Source organism: Moschus berezovskii, chromosome 9, assembly GCF_049115385.1.
Source record: "Moschus berezovskii isolate FMDL1 chromosome 9, NW_MosBer_1.0, whole genome shotgun sequence".
NCBI classification, from domain to species: Eukaryota; Metazoa; Chordata; class Mammalia; order Artiodactyla; family Moschidae; genus Moschus; species Moschus berezovskii.
The window spans coordinates 101,238,335-101,261,805 of NC_142468.1; the positions used below are offsets into that span (position 1 = coordinate 101,238,335).

At 35.8% G+C, this 23,471-nt stretch overlaps 1 protein-coding gene and 3 pseudogenes across 1 annotated transcript; 3 read left to right on the top strand and 1 right to left on the bottom strand.

Annotated features, from left to right (window-relative positions):
- Positions 1-14,855, top strand: part of LOC129542139 (olfactory receptor 11G2-like) — a 40,844-nt pseudogene extending 25,989 nt beyond the window's left edge.
- Positions 1-18,754, bottom strand: part of LOC148776704 (GTP-binding protein 10 pseudogene) — a 68,212-nt pseudogene extending 49,458 nt beyond the window's left edge.
- On the top strand, positions 3,958-4,656 carry LOC148776707 (olfactory receptor 11H4-like). Its single transcript, XM_088839912.1, has one exon. It carries the CDS (start codon positions 3,958-3,960, stop codon positions 4,654-4,656), a length of 699 nt encoding a protein of 232 aa, XP_088696038.1.
- On the top strand, positions 4,959-7,327 carry LOC148776708 (olfactory receptor 11H6-like; annotated as a pseudogene).
- Positions 18,755-23,471: the final 4,717 nt, after the last annotated feature.

The following is a 23,471-nucleotide window of genomic DNA, read 5'->3' on the forward strand; positions in this document are numbered from 1 at the left end:
TTATGAGAAAAGGAGTATCAGATGTTTGAAACAACCTTAACAAAAGATGAGTCCCTGGGGTAATGACCATCCCAGCTGAGGGAATCTCAGCAAAGAGCCCCTTTAGGGAAACTGGCTTTGGCTCAGCAACAGTTTCACTGGGGACAAGTGGAAAATTCAAGCTTTCATTCTTACTACTGCTGGATGGGGAGCAGGGGAAACACGTCTTTTTCAATTTCCAAAAAACAGAAAAATATTTCCCCAAATGCTCTGGAAGTGAAAGCACAAGGGAGAGAACTCTGAGATCCAAGGGAAATGAAGAGCAGAGGAAAGGCTTATCTGCAGACACTGTTTCCTATTCTAGTAAGTGCCTGAATCAATTCCTTCAACAAAGGGCATATTCATGAACACGGGACAGAGAAAAATATGTGTTATATTTTGACAGTGGAAATGTGAGTTGGAGAAAGTATCTTTCTACCTGTCTGGTTGAAAGAGAAACCATTACATTCAATTTTATCAACTGTAAAGGTGAAAGAAAAGAAAAATAAGTGTATTGCCTTTATTTAATCCTGTCTAATATCATCATGATTTTTTTGACTTTTATTCTAAACTACAATATTCTCCTTAAAATTTTGAAGAAAATTAAAACCCAAAATGGAAAATGGTATCATTTTCCTGTTTTTTTTTTTTTTTCTTTCTTTCTCAAGGAAGAAAAGTATTACCTGATTGAGGATAAGGTATGGTTCCTTCAAATGGGAAAAGACTAATAACCCGAATTCTCTCCAGAAGCTAATGGCTATCATTTCTCATGATGTTGCATTTGATTTTTTTAAAGTTAACTTCTAATCCGTGTCCTAGGTTTATGAAATGGCATTGGCCACTTAAAGTGAAATACAGCCTTTAGGATGCCCCGCTGGCAATCTTCCCTTTCTCCTCAACCTTGGCACAGAGACTTACTTCATTGACTTTAAACCCAAGTAGCAAGAAAGTGAGAAATTATATCCTGCATGGTAAGTCACATATGACATAAATAATGGGCTTCCTAGCAACTTGTAACATTCCAGAAATAGCAAAGGTCACAAAAATTGGTTAGGGAAAGTGGAAGATTCAGAAAAGTGCCTTCAAGAATAATAATTTTTAATGTTTGTCTTTTAAGTTTATAAAAGTAATGTATGTTATTTATAGAAATTTTAAGAAACACAGACATGTATAACTAAGAAAAGTATGCAACCTATCATCTGATCTTGAAAAACTTACCACTATTAATTTCATTTTTTCCAGAAATTTTTTACTTTTACTCAGTATTATTTACTTTTTCTAAAGAAGTATATATAAAGAATTACATAAACTCTTGCTACACAAAGAACTCTATAAAGTATGGAGGACTTTATAAATTTTTACTACTCAAAGAATTAACATTACCTTATTACTTATTAGAAATTTAGAATCCCAAACCCCGTCCACTCCTTCTGAGTCAGAATCTGTATTTTAACATGATTCCTAAAAATTCTTATGCACTGTATGAATTTTTTCTACACCTCTAATTCTTATTTAATGGGTATAAATGCTTTAAAAGCTCTGAGTATTTCTAAATTGCCAGCCAGATAAAACATGTACAAGTTAATATGCTCTCCAACAGTTTTTCTAAGTGTAATTTCATTGCACCTTTATCAACTCTGGTATCATGATTATTCATTTTTGTTAATCTGAAAAATCAAAATTATGTATTTCATATTTAAATTAGTGACCTTTATCTGGAAATGTGGAGTTATAGATTTAACTACCACAATTTACACTGAAACTTATATTAACTTAAAGTGCCTCTTAATTTTACTGAAAACAGTATTGCACCATGAATGAATATAAATATATGTTCCAAAACACCCCTTGCTTAGTATACAAGAATGCAGTAGACACTAAGCAAACTTGTATTGAATTTTTAAATTCTTTAGTTTAGTGATTAGCTTATAAAGCTAAATTTAGGAGCTAAGCCTGAAAAGACTGTAGCTAGCACACTCAGTTTATGCTAACAAAGTGGCAGTTGATAGAAAATGAACTAAGGTTCATGATGGATAGCAATCAAAAAGTTAATGCTATTATTCTAAAATGTTTTAATAAAAATATGTTAAGAAATATTTTCCTTTATTATCCACATACTGAAACTATATAAGACTGTATTGTAGACAGTTCTTAAATTTTCCAGCAACAAAAATCTCAGGTCATCTTGTCATCTTAGAAGTAATTCTAAGAAAAAAAGAAATGAAGAGACAGAGACAGAGAAACAAATGAAATAAAGTGATTAAAAGCAAGGGATGTTTTTCTATGAGAAATTTAGTGAGCTTTTCACTGAAGCTCACTAAACAAGAACGTCTTTCCATACCAGCCTATAGCGCTGTGGTCTCCTTGTTTGCAAGTTTATGAGATGAAAGAAAAAGACTAGGCCATCTGCTGCCCTCTGGAGAGAAAACATCAAGGACAATCAATCTAAATTAGAATATGGACAGCTCTAAGGATTGATCTCCTTTCAACAGAAAGAAGAAAAATGTATAAAAGAGAATTGACAAGAAAATAAAGTAAAATAGCACTTAATAATTTTAAATAAACTTATATTTTCAGACCTAAGCAAATTATATCCCTGGGTACAGAAAGAATTTACAGATGTGATTTCAAAATCACTATTGGTGTCTCTGAAGAATGCTAAAGAAAGGAAGAAAATGTTTTAAAAACTGAAACTGAACAAGGGCATCAGTTTTAAAAGCTACTTTTAAATTTTTAAATAAGCCCTTTGTTTATTAATGCCAGATTTGTTTATTATGCCAGAAAGTTTTTCAGATACAAAGTCATTTTCACCATTTTTGTGCTGTTTATCTGTTTTGAGCTTAGCCATCTATTCCCAATTGTTTAGAATAATATGTGTTAACCTAGAAAAAGTTTTAAGTTCTCTAAAAAAGCAATTTTTAATGTTCTACATATTCTAACCAAACACACAGGTGAAAATCATGAGAAATTTTATCAAATTCACAGGGAATAAAAATACAAATGGAAGTTAATATTTGAAGGTCTTAAGATCTCATTCAATGAAACACTTTGTGAAATTCAGTAATTAACCTCCCTCACTTCAAAAACTCAATAACACAACCACTAAATGGGGCCACTCTTGTTTTAAGTTCTGTGAATAAAACTTTAAGGACTTTAGTATAATAAAAATTCAATAGAAGTCAAAAGTATAAAGTTACTGCCCAAAAAAGCCAAAGAATTTAAGCCTGCATGAGTTCCTAGAGCAAAAGAGATTATAGTACCATTGCGCTCTGTGTCAGCAACACAGTATGAGGGGTAGCCTCACGTTCTCTCCTTTAAGGCACTTAGTTGATAACACTCTTTTGTTCAGTAAATCTGTCAATTCTAGTTTTTTACAATTAAATTGCCCATGTCAAAATTTATATATTAATTTAGCATTAGCCAGACACCCTTATGGGGAAGAAAATGGCGGCCCACTCCAGTGTTCTTGCCTGGAGAATCCCATGGACAGGGGAGCCTGGTGGGCTGCAGTCCATGGGGTCGCAAGGAGTCAGACATGACTGAAGCGACTTAGCACGCATGCAGATACCCATCTGTACTGTCTAGACCAATGTTCTCCAAAGTTCAGTGCACCAGGCAACCCAATGAGAGATGCAGAAAGGAAATATCTGAAGTTCTACTTTTATTTTAATTCTAAAAAAACTTTTTTTTCAAAATCTTTACCAATATTTACTATATTTATTGACAGTGGTTTGTTGATAGTTTAAAAGCGAATAGTCATATATAGAGGAGTACACTCAACAACTGTATTGTTGGACTGCCCAATCAAAAATAGAAACTATTGATCTAGTCCCCTCCCTTATGCTCAGGAAAATGTGCTCATCTCCTGGGGAGGAACCAGGAGACATAATTCTCTTTGTAAATGTAATTTCTGCTCCAATCCTCACAGAATGGACAGAAATGATGATGTCAAAGGTCAGAAATATTTCCCACGTTGTGAGTGAGTTCATCCTCTTGGGCTTCCCTTGCCGCTGGGAAATAGAGATCTTCCTCTTTTCCATATTCTTTATAACTTACATCATGACCCTCCTTGGAAATGTGGCAATCGTGTGTGCAGTGCGCTGGGACCACCGGCTCCACACCCCAATGTACTTCCTGCTGGCCAACTTCTCCTTCCTGGAGATCTGCTATGTCAACTCTGATGTGCCCAATATGCTGGCCAACTTCTTCTCCCAAACCAAAACCATCTCCTTTGCTCGGTGTCTCCTCCAGTTGTACTTCTTCTTCTCACTGGGCACAACAGAATGCTTATTTCTCTCCATCATGGCCTATGACCGTTTCCTGGCAATTTGCCGCCCTCTGCACTACCCCACTGTCATGACTACTAAATTCTGTAGCAGCCTGGTCATTTTTTGCTGGGTGTACGGTTTCCTCTGGTTTCTGATCCCAGTGATACTTGTTACTCGGCTACCATTTTGTGGCCCAAATGTGATTGATGACTTTCTGTGTGACCTGGGTCCTCTGTTGGCCCTGGCTTCAGCATGTGTCCCAGTCCCAGGGACTGTTCTCATATGTGGTACCATGAGCTCCCTCCTTATCTTTGCCACCTTTTTCTACACTACTGGATCCTACACCCTGGTGCTGATACTGTATCTATAGATACAAATATAAAATACCTATTTATATTTGCAAGTACTGTCATTTATCTTCTCCAAACTGCTTTTTTGCAGTTTTGCTGGGTCTAAGAAAATACTGAAAGAGGAATGAGAAAGTCCAAAATTCAAAGCTTTTTCATATCTAGCATTCTGAAGTTTGACCGTCTTCAGCAGCGTATTTACATTATTAATACAGTAATAGAATCTGAGGGACTTACAGATCTCTGAAAGGAAATATTCCTGAAGATTAGAGAGTAAGGTCATCTCTGTGGATGTCATTTTTTCCTCTCCACCTCTTAGGAAGCCATGAATGTGTCAGGAGTCAGCACAGTGACTGAATTCATACTCCTGAGCTTTCCCTGCTCTAGAGGCTCGAGTCCTCCTCTCTGTGCTCTTCTCTGCGTCCTACATCCTGACACTGATGGGGAATGGGGCCATTGTCTTTGCAGTGAAGCTGGATCACAGACTCCACACTCCCATGTACACTCTGTTGGCCAACTTCTCGTTCCTAGAGATGTGTTACATCAACACCACTGTTCCCAATATGTTAAGGAACTTCCTGTCTGAGACCAAAACCATCTCTTTCGCTGCCTGCTTCCTCCAGTTCTACTTCTTCTTCTCCATGGGCATTACTGAGACCTTCTTACTGCCCCTCATGGCTTTGATCGATACTTGGTCATCTGCCGACTTCTCCAATATCCTACCATCATGAGCAGCCATCTCTGCATGAACTTGGTGGGCCTCTGCTGGGTAACAGCCTTCCTCTGCTATCCAGTCCCTATTTATTTCATCACCCAACTCCCCTTTTGTGGCCCCAATACCTTTGACCATTTTGTCTGTGACCCTGGTCCCCTTCTGGCCCTGTCCTGCATCCCTGCCCCTGGAATTGAGCTTTCCTGTTCTATATTGAGCTCTCTTATAATCTTTATCACCTTCTTTTTCATTCTTGTGTCTTACACCCTGGTTCTCAGAGCAGTGTTGCATGTCCCTTCAGCTGCTGGCAGACGTAAGGCCTTCTCCACTTGTGGTTCCCACCTGGCTGTGGTATCTCTGCTCTATGGAACCATCATGATGATGTACATCAGCCCAACCCCTGGAAATCCAGCTGGGATATAGAAGATTGTAACCTTGCTGTACTCATCAGTGACTTCACTTGTAAACCTGCTGATCTACAGCGGGAACAAGGACATGAAGACTGCCTTGAGAAAAATTCAGATGTTTACAAAAACTGGCCAAAGCAAACAAGAGCTCATGAGTGGACCAAGATCATAATATTTATTTTTTCCTTCATACTGTTCTCCATAGTGGCTGAGCCAGTTTACATTCCCACCAACAGTGTACAAGGGTTTCCTTTTCTCCACACCCTCTCCAACATTTATTATCTGCAGAGATTTGTGATGATGACCATCAAAAAAATCTATTCCAACTTAAAAAGTAGATCTTTACTTACTGGCACCTAGAAATACAGACCCAAATTCATCTACTTCTGTCTAGACAATATGGACAATAGTACAACCAATTAAACCAGACCTGACCTTCAAAACAGGACTTGATAGACAGTAACTTGAATTAAATGACCTGAATCTGAACTTTAAACTCTTCTCCTCTCCTGACTGCCAGTAACTACTTCCCCTTTATCTGAGATCACTCTCCTCTATTGTGTGCATATTCTTACATTTGGTCTCTATCACAAATGAGCCAAAATTCTTATGTAATTAATATCCAAAAAATTAATAATGATCTTAAGTTATATGTTATAGTTATTTAGAGACCTCTTTAAAAGAATAGATTCCCAGGTTTTTCTCCAAATCCCCTAATTCACCCCAGAAATTCCCATATTAATGTGATTCTGGTGTACCTAGATCAGCACCAGTTCACACACTGACCTTACAGAGCCACTATTTAAAAAAAAATACATGACATATAGTGAGGAATAAAAATCTTACAATAATTGGTTGGGAAAGTGAAACAAGTTATGGTGAGTAGTACAGGTGATTCAAACACTCATGACATCAGCAGTGGAAGCTTCTCCTGCCTCTATTCCCAAATTCTCCATTTATAGAATAAGAAATATATTACAGTCTTCTTACCTTTTCCTACCTGTGAAAAATAATTAAGATATCTAGAAATAGGCTCACATTTTAAAAGATTAGCATGTAGTGACAATATATCAATACTCTGGGGTTAGTTTTAAGAGAAGGAAGTTTGGGTTGAGCACGCAGCTCAAAATAGGTAAAAGCAGACAGAGAGTAAAAGCCAGTGAGTCTGAGATATGAGACAGGTGTATGTGATTTGGCTCAACTATTTGGTCATAAATAAATTAGTCAAGTTGTCCTCTGGGGTTGATGCATTTCATTCAGGCATTCAGTAAACATTTATCTCTATCTGAATGCAGAAGATCAAGTCCCTGCCTTTGTGAAGCTTACATTATAGCGAAGGGGATAGATAATAAGAAGCTGAACACATAAATCTCATTGCTTATGACTACTAATTCCAGTAGTTTGAAAAATTTGTAACTATATGTGGTAATTGATACTAACTACAATTAGACTCCTGAAATTAATGTTTTATATCAATTATATATCTCAATAAAACAAAAGGAATAAATGAGAACTCTACTTTTAGTTTTTTAATTAACCTCCATATTGTTCTCCAGAGTAGCTGTACCAGTTTACATTCCCACCAACAGTGTAGAAGGGTTCCTTTTTCTCCAAACCCTCTCCAGCATTTATTGTTTATAGACTTTTTTGATGAGGATTATGATCTGTTGAGATGATGCCTCATTGTAGTTTTGATTTGAATTTCTCTAATAATTCGTGATGTTGAGCATCTTTCCATGTGCTTTTTGGCCATTTGTATGTCTTCTTTGGAAAAATATCTATTTACATCTCCTGTCCATTTTTTGATTGGGTTATTTGTTGGATTTTTTGTTGTAGTTGTTACTGAGCTACATGATTTGCTTGTATATTTTGGAGATAATCCCTTGCCAGCCACTTCAATTGCAAACATTTTCTCCCTTTCTGTGGGTTGTCTGTTTTGTTTATGGTTTGCTTTGTTGTACAGGAGCTTTTAAGTTTAATTAGGTCCCATATGTTTATTTTTATCTTCACTATTCTAGTAAGTAGGTCAAAGTGATTTATGTCAGAGAACATTCTGCCTATGTGTTTCTCTACAAGTTTTATAATAAAATAGAGCTATCATATGATCCACCAACCCCACTCCTGGGCATATATCCAGAGAAAACCATAATTTGAAAAGATACATGAACCCCAGTGTTCACTACAGAACTTTTACAACAGCCAGGACATGGAGCCACCTAAATGTACATTGATGGGTGAATGCATAAAGAAGATGTGGTACACATACACAATAGAATGTTACTCAACCATAAAAAAAATGAAATCATGCCATTTGCAGCAACATAGATGGTCCTCGAGTGAAGTCATACTGAGTGAAGTAAGTCAGACAAAGAAAGACAAGTATCATAGGATATCACTTGTATGTGGAATTTTTTTTAATGGTACAAATGAACTTATTTACAAAACAGAAACAGAATTACAATCCTAGGATTACCAGAGAGGAAAGAGGGAAGGGATAAATTGAGAGATTGGGATTGACATATACACACTACAGTATATAAAATAGATACCTAATAAGTACTTACTGTACAGCACAGGGAACTCTACTCAGTACTAATTAATGACTTTATGGAAAAAGAGTCAATAAAGAGTGGATATATGTATATGCATAACTGATTCACGGTGATGTACAGCAGAAAGTAACACAACATTGTAAATCAACTATGCTCCAACCAAAAAAAGAAGCTATCCTTGAAACGCCAAAAATAGGAATAAATGGGAGTATGAATACAGAAATTGTTGGGGTAGGATAGGGCACAGTTTAGATCTAAATGGTTAGAGAATGTCTTTGTTAGGAAGTGGTATTTCAAACTCAGATAATATATCATGCAAAGATCTAGGACAATAAACACCCATGTAAGTACAGGTAGAAGCTTGTGATTTTCAAAGAATAAGAAAAGTTGATTTTGCTACCTGGAAGGAAAATGACATAAGAGGCTGGAGTAGTGGGCAGCATCAAATCATTTAGAAACTTCTAGCCCACAATAAAAAGCTTTTATATGAACTCCTGGGGAAGGCTGCTCAATACAATATACTAAGAGGAAGGCTAAAAAAGCTCTCCTTAGAAAAATCCATGTCTTCATAAGCTCTTCTTATATTGAAACGACCTATTTACTTACATGTCTATTTATATGTTCCTTTATTATGCTACATTCCACTTTTTTCTTTAAGAATTTGAAGTATTAAAGTGCACTAAAAGAAAGAATAAGGAAAATATTAATTTAAAAAGGAAAAACAGGATGATGATTTGCAGATGGATAAATGCTGACATTAAGTCAAGCCTGTAAGTGTTATGAGCTCCCTTTAAATAAAGTGGGAAATCACCAGAAAGGATCTTCAGTGTTGAAGTTTTTTCAAGTGTTGTTATGATTCTCTATGTTTCTTTGATTCAAAAAATGAAGTAGAGAATGGAGAAACATTATCTGTCATATGATTTTCACTAATTGTAAGAAGAAACAAATCTGTTTACAAGGAAAACTAAATTACTGACTCCTAGTTCTATAATTTCTTTCAAGATGATTCATATGAGGGAGAATGAGATACACTGAACAGTGGTTCCCCAAAATATCTGACGTATATACATATAGTTAAACACAGCTGCTTCTTATAGCATTTATTAATAAGATTCAAAGGCATTTTATAGAAATATAGCTCAGAGGAAGCAATTCTTTCCAGATCTAAGAACTGAGGTCCAAATATCTGCTTTCTGATAATCTATCTGCCTTAATCCAAAAGTCTGACCTTAAGCTCACACTGGTCAGAGTGGCCACCATCAAAAAGTTTACAAACAATAAATGCTGGAGAAGTTGAGGAAAAAAGGAAGCCTCCTACACTGTTGGTGAGAATCTAAATTGGTGCAGTCACTCTGGAGAACAGTATGGAAATTCCTTAAAAAAACTAAACATAGAGTTACCATATGATCCAGTGATCCCACTCCTGGGCACATGTCTGGAGAAAACCCTAACTTGAAAAGATACATGCAGCCCAATAGTCATAGAAGCACTATTTACAACAGCCAAGACAATGGAAACAACTTAAATGTCCATTGACAGATGACTGGATAAAGATGTGATACATGTATACAACGGAATATTCAGTTCAGTTCAGTTCAGTCACCCAGTCGTGTCCGACTCTCTGCTACTCAGACATAAAAACAATGAAATGATACCATTTGCAGCAACATAGATGGATCTAGACATCATCATACTAAGTAAGAAAGAGAAAGACAAATACCATTTATCATTTATATATGGAATCTAAAAGATTATACAATTGAACTTACCTCTAAAATATAAATAGCTTCACAGACATAGAAAACAAACTTATGGTTACCAAAGGGGTTACCGTACAACATAAAGAACAATATTCAATATCTTATGATAACTTATAATGGAAAAAAATCTGAAAAAAATGGAAAAATCTTATATATATATGTACATATATATACATGTATACATAACTGAATCACTTTGCTATACATCTAAAACTAATAGCAGTATTGTAAATCAATTACACTTCAATTAAAAAATAATCTATTATATGATTGGTGCTTTGGTTGACTGATTTGAGGGAGGATCTAAGGAAGTGATGGTCTGCTCCAGATTGTATGTTGTCTATGCAAGGGCCATTCTAAGACTAGGTATCTAGATAAGATTTTATCTATATAGAGGGCAGAGAAGAAGGAGATTAAAGCTGTAATTGGCTTTTTTTTTTAAGTAGTAGACACTCATTTTAGCCAAGAGAGGAGGATATTTGGTATTTTATGACTGGCACAGTGACGTTGTTTTTTTTATCCTTAGACAAAATTATAAAGTAGCTTTGTTTTGTTTCATGTATGTGTCCAATAACAGAATAGCATGACCTAGCTGAGAGTGTCAGAACAGCTTGTAATAACTTTGAGGTCTAGTCACATCATTTGTGGACATCTGGGGCTGCATTTATTGCCTTCAAGTTTTTTAAAGTCTTCATTGGCCACATGGTATGCACACTTAGGGGAGTTAGAGTTAGATATACTGGTTGATTAATTAATCAAGCAACCAGTTGATTTGTTAACATTTCCTTCTATCTGTAAGAATTTTAAAGAAGGAAAAAGACATCATTTCAACCGCATAGAAAATAAAAACACTGAAATTAAGGAACATCCCAAGGGAAGTGAATAACAAGCAGAGCGATGTCTCTTGACATTGTTTACCTTTAGCATCAATAAATGGATCCTTAAGGATCAGGAAAAACAGGACTTACTTCCTGGCAGTCTCTGCTTATAACCCCTCCATCCCTCAGCAAACATATTCAAGAATTTTTACCACAACCATTTCCAGCTCTTTCCTCCTCTCTGGTTATTGTTAAGAAGACTATCTCTTCTAAGAGAATAAAAAATAAACTTTTGAGAAGCTCCAGGTTAGAATTCCCTTTGCTGATCCAGGTAACAAGATTATGCAGTGTTTAGCAGAGCAAAAAATCATAATCTACTGGTTTTTACCCACAGCTCTCTTTGAATTATCACGGTCATATGCATACAACCAATATCACTTAAACTCTTACTGGTCAGGCAATAGTCAAAGTACTTCCACAGGAATTCATCTCATTCAGTTATCTTTGTAACAGTCCTTTAAAGAAGGCATAATTGTGTGCTTATAATAGCTGAGTATTAATTTCTTATGACAAATAAACAAATAATTCTAAATAATAAATAATAATTTAAATAATTCTAAATTCAATAATTTTTCTATCGTATACAGCTCCCTACCTGTCATCCTACTCTGGAAAATTATCCTTATTTTTAAGTGTCTTCCAGAAACAGATTATCCAATGTTACAGCCCCTCACTGAAACTGTACAAACTAAGGAAGTGAATTGAGTTGTCATGGTTGGGAAGATCTCCTGGAGAAGGAAATGGCAACCCACTCCAATATTCTTGCCTGGAAATTTCCATGGACAGAGGAGCCTGGCAGGGTGAAGTCAATGGGGTCGCAAAGAGTTGGGCATGACAGAGCAACTGAGCACACACACATGAAACATCTCTGGGTGGGTTCTAGAGAGCCAACAAATGGGTACCAAGGCTTCTACTGTCCTGAGTTTTGAGGGAAAATTAAAATATTGGTGAATGTCTTCCTTGTAATGTGTACGGCATGGCCTGGTTCATTCAGACATACTTTATCTCAGTTTTTCCAGGGTTGACTAATTTAACAAGTAAACGAAGAAAACAAGGCGATTGTTGTTAATTAACTCAGTCCAAATGGCCAGGGTACAAATACACAGACATCACTGCACCCATGTTCACAGTACCCTCTGTAATTGATGCAAGGTGAGTTTATTGGTCTTTTGCTGTTTGTTTGGTTGATTGGTTTGGGGAATTTTGTTGACAGTTTCAGCTCAGACTTGAGGCAGGTAACATCATCAGTCTTCTGTACAGAGGAGCTCAGTAATGAAAAGTGAATAGTGATACAAGCTAATTAAATATGTTAGACTGAGCATAAAATGGTGATGGTAATTCCTGTTTTCTAGAACACCTTCCTGTTTTCTGTAACAGCTCTGTAAGACTTCTTGGCACAGAATTGCTGAGAGGGATAAGTTTTACTTAAAAGTGTAACATGATCAGTTTTTCCATTTTTCAAGGAGTACTTGGTTGCTGCTTAGAAAATGGAGGATAGAAGGGCAAAAGTAGAAGCAAGCTGTTAGAATGCTGCTGCAGAAGTCTAAGGAAGAAAGGATGGTAATTTGAACTTGAGAGACAGCAGTTAAGACAAAGGAGTGCATGATACAAGCCATACTTTAGAAACAGAAGAATCCTGCTAATGAATTGGCTGTGAGGGGTAAAAGAAGAGATGTAACAATGAAATAGACTATACCCGAAAAAGTAAGTTCTTCAACATTAACTAAGCTATTTAAAGTGCTGAAAATATTTGAGATGATAAAGTGATTAACACACATAAAAATAACCTTTTAGAAGGTTATTTCTTTAAATCATAAGGCTGAGCACAAGACTCAAAACTCATATAAGATAAAGATTGCTGTAAATTACATGCATTAAAATGTTCTCCTAAACCAAATTTGAAGACAGTTTTCTTTATAATTTCCGGAATACTTTCCCTTGAAAGTAAAAAATTTCTAATATAAGCTCCTACTCTGAAAAAAACAATACTGCCAGGAAGAAAACTATGCAGTCTTATATGACAAAACTAAAAGAGAGAGAAGTCATTAAAATGCAGCATATAGCTCACTCCCTAGGCTCTGGTCAATAGAGACCTCACCATCAGAAAAGAATGTTGACAACTGGGGCTTTCACATGCTAACAGTTGCAGTGATAAATAGTGCAATAATGATGGAACACTGTTGAACTTATCTACTGAAGGTAAAGATACACATGCCCTTATGATCCAGCCTACAGAAATGCATGCATGTGTGAACCAGGAAAAGAGAACTGTATTCATAGTACCATTACTCCTAACAGCCCAAACTAGAAATAGCCAAAATAGTCATCTATAGTACGATGGTTTAATAAGTGGTGGTTTATTCATAGAGTACAGTGGAGTGTAAATGGACCACTATAGATGACTGTTACAACATGAATGTAAAAAACCTTACTGTTGAACAAAAGAAGCCGTCCAAATACTACATATACTGTGATTTCAATTATGTAAAATAAAAAACAAGCAAAACTAAAAAAAAATGTTTCAGAATGCATACTTAGCTATTAAAATAAAGAAAAATAGGGAGGTGATTACCATTAGGAAAGGAGAGTGTTAACAATTGAAGGGGCTAAGAGGCAGAGGATAGTCATCCTCTTATTGGAATGGAGCATAAGAGGAAATTCTAGGGTACAGGTGATCCTCTATTTCTCAACTTCAGTGATAGTTACTGCAGAATTTTATATATAAAGATTTAAATGTTGAACATGTTTCCATATATTTCACAATAAGTAAATATCTCTATATATACTGATATTCATTAAATTGTGTTTTTATAATCCAACTGTTAAACTAGGACAGTAATTCAGGATTAGGCTAAAACAGTAACTATTGATACATAAATGTCTATTTCATTCCCCAGAGTGGCTTCAATTCATATCTGGGTTCTCACCTGTCTTTACAATTATTCAATAATGTGATTTTGTTTTCACAGCTCCCAGACTCATGAAAATCTACAACACCCCCAACACCTCCAGCACCATCACTGGCTTCATCCTCCTGGGCTTCCCTTGCCCCAGGGAGGGGCAGATTCTCCTCTTTGTGCTCTTCTCTGCTGTCTACCTCCTGACTCTCATGGGCAACGGTTCGATCATCTGTGCTGTGTGCTGGGATCAGAGACTCCACACCCCCATGTATATCTTGCTGGCCAACTTCTCCTTCCTGCACATCTGGTATGTCACCTCCACTGTCCCCAACATGTTGGCCAACTTCCTCTCTGACAACAAGCTCATCTCCTTCTCTGGGTGCTTTCTCCAGTTCTACTTTTTCTTCTTGGGTTCTACAGAATGTTTTTTCTTGGCTATTATGGCATTTGATCGATACCTTGCCATCTGCTGCCCTCTACATTACTCCACTCTCATGACTGAACGTCTCTGCACCAATCTTGTGATCAGCTGCTGGGCACTTGGTTTCCTCTAGTTCCCAGTCCCCATCATCATCATCTCCCAAATGTCCTTCTGTGGGTCCAGGATCATTGACCACTTCCTGTGTGACCCAGGTCCCTTGTTGGCCCTCACCTGCACTAGAGTCCCTGTAATAGAGTTAACTAGCTCTACCTTAAGTTCTCTCCTCTTATTTATCCCCTTTCTCTTCATCATGGTGTCCTATGCGCTGGTCCGACAAACTGTGCTGAAGGTCCCTTCAGCAGCTAGACGAAGAAAAGCTTTCTCCACCTGTGGGTCCCATCTGACTGTGGTTTCTCTTTTTTACGGATCAGTGATGGTCATGTATGTGAGCCCAACATCTGAACATGATGCTGGAATGCAGAAGATAGTGACTTTGTTTTACTCTGTAGTTACTCCACTCATTAATCCTGTAATATATAGTCTGAGAAACAAAGATATGAAACATGCTATGAAGAAATTATTAGGAATATAAAAGTAAGGGTCTTGATTTAAAATATTTGGGGGGACAGAAGCTGTTTTTAATTTCTTGGTTAAAAAGAAGACTAACTGACTTTAGGACTATAAGCCATCTCAAAGATGTACCGCATATCCCCAGTTTTGCAAATGATAGAGCCATAGATTGAAAAACTGAGTTTAGTTTGCTGGGAAATATAATTAAATATAAATTTCCTGCCAATCTAGAAAACCTCTCCACAGTGGTGGAAGAGAATAAAGCAGTTTTATTATTTATTATCTATGGGTGTGAGAGTGGGACCATAAAGAAAGCTGAGAGTAGAAGAATTGATGCTTTTGAACTGTGGTGTTGGAGAAGACTCTTGAGAGTCCCTTGGACTGCAAAGAGATCAAACCAGTCAATCCTAAAGGAAATCAGTCCTGAATATTCACTGGCCGGACTGAAGCTCCAGTACTTTGGCCACCTGATGTGAAGAACTGACCCATTGAAAAAGACCCTGATGCTGAGAAAGATTGAAGGCAGGAGGAGAAGGGGACGACAGAGGATGAGATGGTTGAATGGCATCACTGACTCGATGGGCATGAGTTGGAGCAAGTTCAGGGAGTTGGTGAGGAACAGGGAAGCCTGGCATGCTTCAGTACCTGGGGTCACAAAGAGTCAGACATGACTGAGCGACTGAACTAAACTCACTGATTATTGAATAAGCATTAAAGCAGGAGACTATGGGCATCTCAGGCAACCCACTGAGAAATGGCAAAGACTGAAAGAAATTTTATCCTTTAATAGTCAGGCAAATACAACCCATTACATACAGGTTCTCAAGATAAAAACTAATCCTCAAAAAGACTCGACCATTTTATCACACATAGTCAATTCATCCTAGATTCACCTGGTAATTGGACTGGCCATCTGTGTTTGCTAATTGGCTTCACACAAAGAAGAAAAGACATTTCTATATAACAAGAGGTAGTTTTCAACTTGGAAATTAGGCCACCAATGTTATGTGCCTATCTTCCCACAGGAAATGGAAGATTGGGGCCTTTCTATCTTGATTATTACATTTCAGAAAGTCTTCCCAGGTCCTTGACAAAGACATTCCTAGGTCATAAATCTGGCAAGGGTGCTGAAAAACCTGTCAAAATTTAAAACTTTTAAATTTTACATTCATTTCAATGACAGAGAAACAAGTACAAGTTTTCTAAAGTAAGTGTTCTGAAAACAGGAAGAGGGGAAAGTTTCTTCCTTTATCTTCAGCATGGATACTTACACCTCTTTTTTTTTTTTTTTTTGTATTTGCTCTTACAAATTGTACAATCCTGGGGCAAAACTTGTCTCCTATTACTCTTCCAACACCAGCAAACTCTTCACTTTTCTGGTAGTGCTTTTATTTCTGTCTTCTAAAACATCTATCATGATAACATCAATTTTAATATTGTATATATCTTCAGGTCAATATGAAAAATAGCATCAGCAAAATAAAAAGTCATAAATAAATGAAAAAAAGTAAATAACAAAGGAAAGGCTTTTAAATATCTAAAAAGACATTCTATTTTGTTCAGAATTAGAGAAGTACAAAGAAAGCTATAATAAATATATCTCTTTTCCCCCCAAATTGACAAAGATCAAAAATAATGTTGAGAAAAACAGCAATCTCTTCCCTTACTGGTAGAGCATAAATTGGTACAATATCTATGGAGGACATTTTGCCAAAAAACTATCAGAATTTATTTTTTTTTAATTTATTTATTTTAATTGAAGGCTAATTACTTTACAATATTGTATTGGTTTTGTCAAACATTGACATGAATCTGCCCCGGGTGTACATACGTTCCCCATCTTGAACCCCCCTTCCACCTCCCTCCCCATCCCATCCCTCTGGTTCATCCCAGTACACCAGCCCCGAGCATCCTGTATCATGCATCGAACCTGGACTGGCGATTCATTTCACATACAATAATATACACGTTTCAATGCCATTCTCCCAAATCATTCCACCCTCGCCCTCTCCCACAAAAAACTAGAAATAGAACTGCCATACAACTCAGCAATCGCACTCCTGGGCATACACACCGAGAAAATAACTATCAGAATTTAAAGGGCATACCCTCTGACTCAGCAATTCCACTCTTAGGTATTTATCTGAGGAGTATACTCACAAATAAGAAAAATGACATGTGTACAAGAATATTGACTACTGTTTCTAATAGTAAAAGATTGGAACAATCCAAATCCCATTAATTAAGGACTAATTAGATAAATTATTGTATATACATAGGGTGAAATATACTATATAACTGTTAAAAATGAAGATCTGTACATGTTGATATAAAAGTACCCTCAAAGTTAAAGAAAAAGTGAGATGAAAGAGATCTGTCTTGAGCCATCTTTCATATGAAGAAAGATTACATAAATATCTACATATTTATGTTCATAAACACATTGTGTATCTCTGAAAGAAGAAACTAAGAACAGTGATGCTTTTGAGAAACAGAACTGGGTATCTAGGGACAGGGAGAGAAGGAAATATTTTCTCTGTACATACAAGCCTTTGTATATTTAAAATTTTTCCATATGCATGTATTTCATTTACTATGAATATTTTTTTTACTATGAAATTGGAACCAAAGTAACATTTTTTCATACTTCTGTGATTCTTTGAGAAACTAAAAAGAAGACTGTTTCTCAGAGGAAAATTAAAAAAAAAAAAGAAACTGACAACCTCTTCATGTCATCTCACTAAAATTCTTTTATTCAGCCAGAACAAAGTAAGAAATGTCTTCCTCTTCTGAGGACCTATGAGAATAACAAACTATGAAAAAGTGAAAGCAGCTTTTTAAAAATAACTGTTGTATCATCTTCCTCCATAGTCACTTATTCACTAAAACAAACACATTCAATATGTTAGGCACTGAACTGGAAGGGACAAGCCATATACAGAAGCAAATAAGACACATTTCCTTCTCTTCTGGGGATCATGAACAAGTAGTAAATGAAGCAAGATGTTCTATAAACAAGGGAATTTTAAGTTGCTATGGGAGCAGGTAAAGGAAGGCACGGATAAAAACCCATGAGTATGAAGGGGTAAGAAATCATGGCAAGTTCCGAAAAATGCATATAACCATTCCCAGACCACTATCTGTTTACTTGTATACTACAATATACAGAATAGAAGTATTCCTCAAATAGATGTCCATGTAGCATTTACCACCCATCATGACTTATATTTGGCCAAACCTATTAATATATTAATAAGCATCCTTAATCGAAATAAATACAATTTCAAGATGGAATATAATTCACAATTCATCAAACAGATATAGATAGAAAAATGGCTGATTCATGCTGATGTTTGGTAGAAACCAAAGCAATACTATAAAGCAATTATCCTTTAATTAAAAATAAATAAATCCAAAAAAGGCCCCAAAAAAGACAAATAGAAATAAAGAAGCACATCATTGGGATAGAGGTATTAAAATATAAAACTCAATCTTCAGATGCCATCACAGTACAAATATTACTGATATTTATTATTAGTATTTGTTTCCAGGGAACTCAACCTACAAGACCATGTCACTTAGAAAGAAAATAACACTTGAGTGCTTAAGTAAATCAATGAGCCAAAAAAGACACATCAACCTACCTCAGATCTTTCATGAGAGTGAAGTATTTCAGTGAGCGGCAGATGGCCAAGGGCTGATCATTTTCCATGACAAAGTAGAACTGTGCAGTTGTTCTGGGGGAAAAAAGTAGAACCAAGTGATGAAACCGGAATAGGAAATGGTCTTGGCTTTCGAAAGCAAATTGTCCTATATGTTGGACTTAAAAGTTGTGAAGTAATTTTAAAAGTCACAATAGCTACACTAGCTAACTCTCAATGTGCCTAAAATGAACTTCCACTTTAGCCATGCTAGTAATGTACAGCCTCAAGCATACCTTTCATATCTTCATTTTATAGATGAGGGAACTAAAGCCTAGATTGAATAAGCAAGTTGCCCTAACAGTTAATGAGTGTTGGAACCAGCTATGACTCCAAAAACCATACTATAACGTGTTATGCTATGGCATCTCTTAATGTTAGGTTATCACATGTGAGCTCCCGAGCTAAGCATTTTGTATACAATCTCTCTTTTAATCCTCATTACATTATATGAGCCATTACCATTTTACATGTTTTACAGAGTAGAAAACTAAGGCCTGGAGAGAATAGGTAACAATTTACCAGTAATACAGTTTAACAGTAACTAGAAAAGCAGGGATTCAATCAGGTTTCTCTGAGTCCAAACTCATATTCATCATCACCATTTATTTGTCATAGCAGACTTACATATATTGTTTAAAAGCAGGAAAAATTCTCCATGTGCCTCTAAAGCTGAAATAATATTCAACTATTATTGTTTGGGTAAATGGTTGATAAAAACTTAATGAATAAGTATAGCATACTATTGTAAATGCAATATGGCACACGTGCAGAAAAATTAAAATCTAGTCTTTAGAAAAAAATACAAAGGGAAGCATTTCAAAATATTTGAAATGGCAACGTTTGGGCAGTAATATGGAGGTTTGGGAGGTCTTTTTTTTTTTTTTTCTATTTTGGGTTTTTTTTTTCCCAATTGTATGCTTTATTTTCAAATGTTTCAATACCAAGTACAGATAGTCCCCAACTTACTATTTAACCAGTTTTCAGCTTTACAGTTGTGAGAAAATAATACACATTTGCTAAAAACCATACTTTGAATTTTTATATTTTTCTGGCCTGTTGATAAGTAGTATGATACTCTCTCACAATGCTAGGTTCAGCTCTGAGCCACAGCTTCCAGTCAGTCACATGATCATGAGGGTAAACAACCTATACACTTATACCATTCAGTACCCATGCAGCCATTCTGTTTATCATTTTCTGTACAGTGCTCAACAAATCAACAATAATATTTATTATGAAAATTCAGCAATTTTATGATGAAATAAGCTTTATGTCAGATGACTTTAGCCCAAAAGTAAGCTAATACATGTTCTGAGAACATTTAAGGTAAACTAGGCTAAACTGTGATATTCGGTAAGTTAGGTGTAATAAATGCATTTTTAAGGCTCAAGAGGGAGGAGATATATGTATAATTATGGCTGATTCGTGTTGTTGTACTGCAGAAACCAACACAACATTGTAAACCAATTTTCCTCCAATTAAAAAATTGAAACATTTTAAAGCATTTACTTACCATATTTTCAATTTTAAAGGTTTTATTAGGATGTAAACCTATTTCAGGTTAAGGAAGATATGTAATAGTATATAAAGAATACTTTGAATCTCCAGTAAGTTATTTTGTAAATAATGATAATGATAAATCTAGCTCAGTTTCCCAGTTTAAAAGAACTAGCATATCTTAAGGATGCTCGTCTATATAAAACCTCACTAACCATTTGTCCCTTATTTTTTCTAACAAAACTAATATTTGTAACTTCAAAATTTTCTTAATTTTCTGTATTTTCTTAATTTTCTCTGAATTAAATTAAGAGACAGCCACAAGGTACCCTGAGGGAATGGGAGCTGGAGTTGAAGATAGAAAAGTGAGCCCTTAGTATTGGACAGAAGGGAAGAGGTCCCTTAGCCCATCCAGCTTCTCATCAGTCAGTTTCACTGGTACCATGCAGAAGAGGGGAAGTTTCTCAACTTTGATATATCAACTGATAATGTATAAAGGAAGGTGAAATCATGCTAGCAACATTTCAAACTGAAGACTGTTATCAATCATATTGCATACTTTCTAGTTCTGAATTAATATGTCCCTACAGAGTTGGAGAAGGAAATGGCAACCCACTCCCGTGTTCTTGCCTGGAGAATCCCAGGGACGGGGGAGCCTGGTGGGCTTCTGCCTATGGGGTCACACAGAGTTGGACACGACTGAAGTGACTTAGCAGCAGCAGCAGCAACAGAGTTGGCCACAGTTTACATTTCACTACTATTTAAATTGATATTTCTCAAAAGTACAAATGAATTTCTAGAATAAAGTAAATAGGTCTGCAAAATTTAATACAAATCACAATTTACAACCCTGTTTATTTATAAATATGGATAGATGCATACTTAAGTATATATATAAACATATTTGAGAAGATATGGAAAATAATTCTAAAGAAATATCACAAAGTATAAACTGAAGAAGCTTTTGCATTTTACTTCAGTGATAGAGTCATACAAAATATGTTCTGGATACTAATGGGCCTTTATATCTAAGATATAGTTCATTTCCTATCCCAAGGTCAATGTTCTTTAGCGCTCCAAGTTCTTATCATTAATAATTGTATAAAATATCTGTGGCACTTTTTCGTATTTTTTCTTCTGAAATATTCATGTTAAATTCCCATAATAAATGAGGACAAGTTTTAATGTTCTTTGCATTTCTCTATTTTTCCAATTTTCATATTCATTCACAATCCAGAGTAGTGGCACATACAAAGTAAATATTCAGTGATGGATTTCTGGGAGTCATATATTCCATCAGGTGTAAGCCACAAAAGATATGCAGCAAAAAGCAGAATAACATTTACTTGCTAATATGTTACTACAGCTGAAATAACTCCCTAAAACCTTTCTCTATATTTTTGCAATTTTTCTTCTTTTTGTTATCTTCTTTTCAGTTCAGTTCAGTTCAGCTAAATCATAAGAAAAATTGTATTTTGTTTGCAGATGTTTAAAAAGACTAACTGCTTCCAAATAAGACCTTGAGAACCAGGGGGGAAAAAAAGGCATATTTGATAAATAAAAGTGAGCTGATTACTGGTATTGTTTTTTATTATCAAACAAAACTTCAGCTTTGCAGAAAAGTTGCAATAATAGTAAAGTACAAAATGTCTATATGCCCTTCATCCGGACTTCAAATCATTAAAATTTTACCACTATTTCTTACAGTCTCTCTGTGTCCTTTTACATCTATTACCCTCTCTCTGTCCATATGTCTGACTGTCTCTATATACACACCTATTAAGTGTAAGCTGAAGACAACTTACCTAAATGATTTAGTGTGTATTTTCTAGAATTAAACATATTTTCTCACATAACCTCGCATAATTATCAAAGTTAAGAAATCTATGCTGCTTTAATACCATTATGCAATATAAAGACCTTATTCTGTAATTTCCCAAATTATACTGCTCGTATCTTTTATAGCAAAAGGTGAAGAGAGATTTTATTTTTCTGGCCCATGATCCAATCAAGTTTAGATACTGATCATTTTTTAAAATAAAATGAGCCTTTTTGTGTTAGTAAATTGGTGAAAACCTCAAAGATTTAAAACAGACTTTTAAAAGAAAACTCAATTCTTGGGAAAAAAATTTTTATTCAAAATTAAAATTTCTTATTTGAAACTGTAAGTAACTCTTTCTAAATGATAAATGCTTATCAGATTCAACACAAGATTTCTATTTTTTCTACAGAAAAAGGCCATGATAGTCTGGGGGAAAGAGGGATTGCACAGCTTCGTTACTCCCTAAAACCAGTCTCCTCTGTCTGATAGCAAGACAAGCACCTGTCCCCAGCACCCACAGTTGACAACAACTTATCAGAAGACCAAAGAACAAACTCCAGCAAGACGAACACCTTGGCTTGGGTTTTGTTTGACAGAATCTCCCCTGATCATATGAGAAGTGTTCTGAACAGATTTGGTGAGTGACTGATGAACCTGTCGATTGAATCTCTGGCCATCTCGAAGAGACTAAAACTAAGGAAAAGATATTACTTCCTCCATCACTGGGGAAAATAAAAGCAATAATGAAGGCACAACTGTCTCCAGAGGAGATAGGAAGTGAACACGGGAAGAACTAGCATAGACCTGTCTCCTGGCACAATCCTTCTAGAGGCAGCAAATGATTCCTCAAGGAGGACGAGACAAGCTGTGCTTATAACCCATGGATCCTAAAGCACATACATTCACTGATCCCCATCCAACCTACTCTTCACACCTTCTCTCCCAGCTGGTTACTACAAAGACAACTGCTTCTACTCAGAAAAGTCTGTAAAAAACTGAGAAGCTTCAGTTGAGAATCCCTTTCTTACTTCAGGAAAGAAGGTAATTCAGTTTTTAGAAGAGAAAAATATTAAAATATAGACGGAGAATCTACATCTCTGGAGAAAAATGTCTCCTGTAACTCCGCCACAATTTTACCCAAAACATCTAATATTTACCACATGTCAGATATTGAGAAGCTGCTTCCACCTTGTCAATTTATTATTCCATTCAATAGTTTTCATAACAACCCTCTGGGGAAGGTGTTATCATCTCCATCTGACATCTGAGGAAACTAAGAGTCAAAAAATAACTGGCTTATAGAATTTGCCACGACAATGCAATGTTTAGGTGTTGGAATTCAAATCCTGGGCTCTTGTATCCAAATTCAGTACAATTTCTAGCATAACATAATTGGCTGCCACTCACCAGTAGTGGATAAATACACTTTGCTTTGGGCTTTTGAAAAAGTTTAAACAATAGGATATATATGTATATGTATATATATATACCCTATGTATATTGCTAGGCATTTTAAAACTATTCTTTCTGTAATCTTCAAAATGCCCTCTGTAGTTGTATTCACTTCACCTTACAGAAAAGGACACAAAACCATGGAGAGGTTAATACTTGGTCT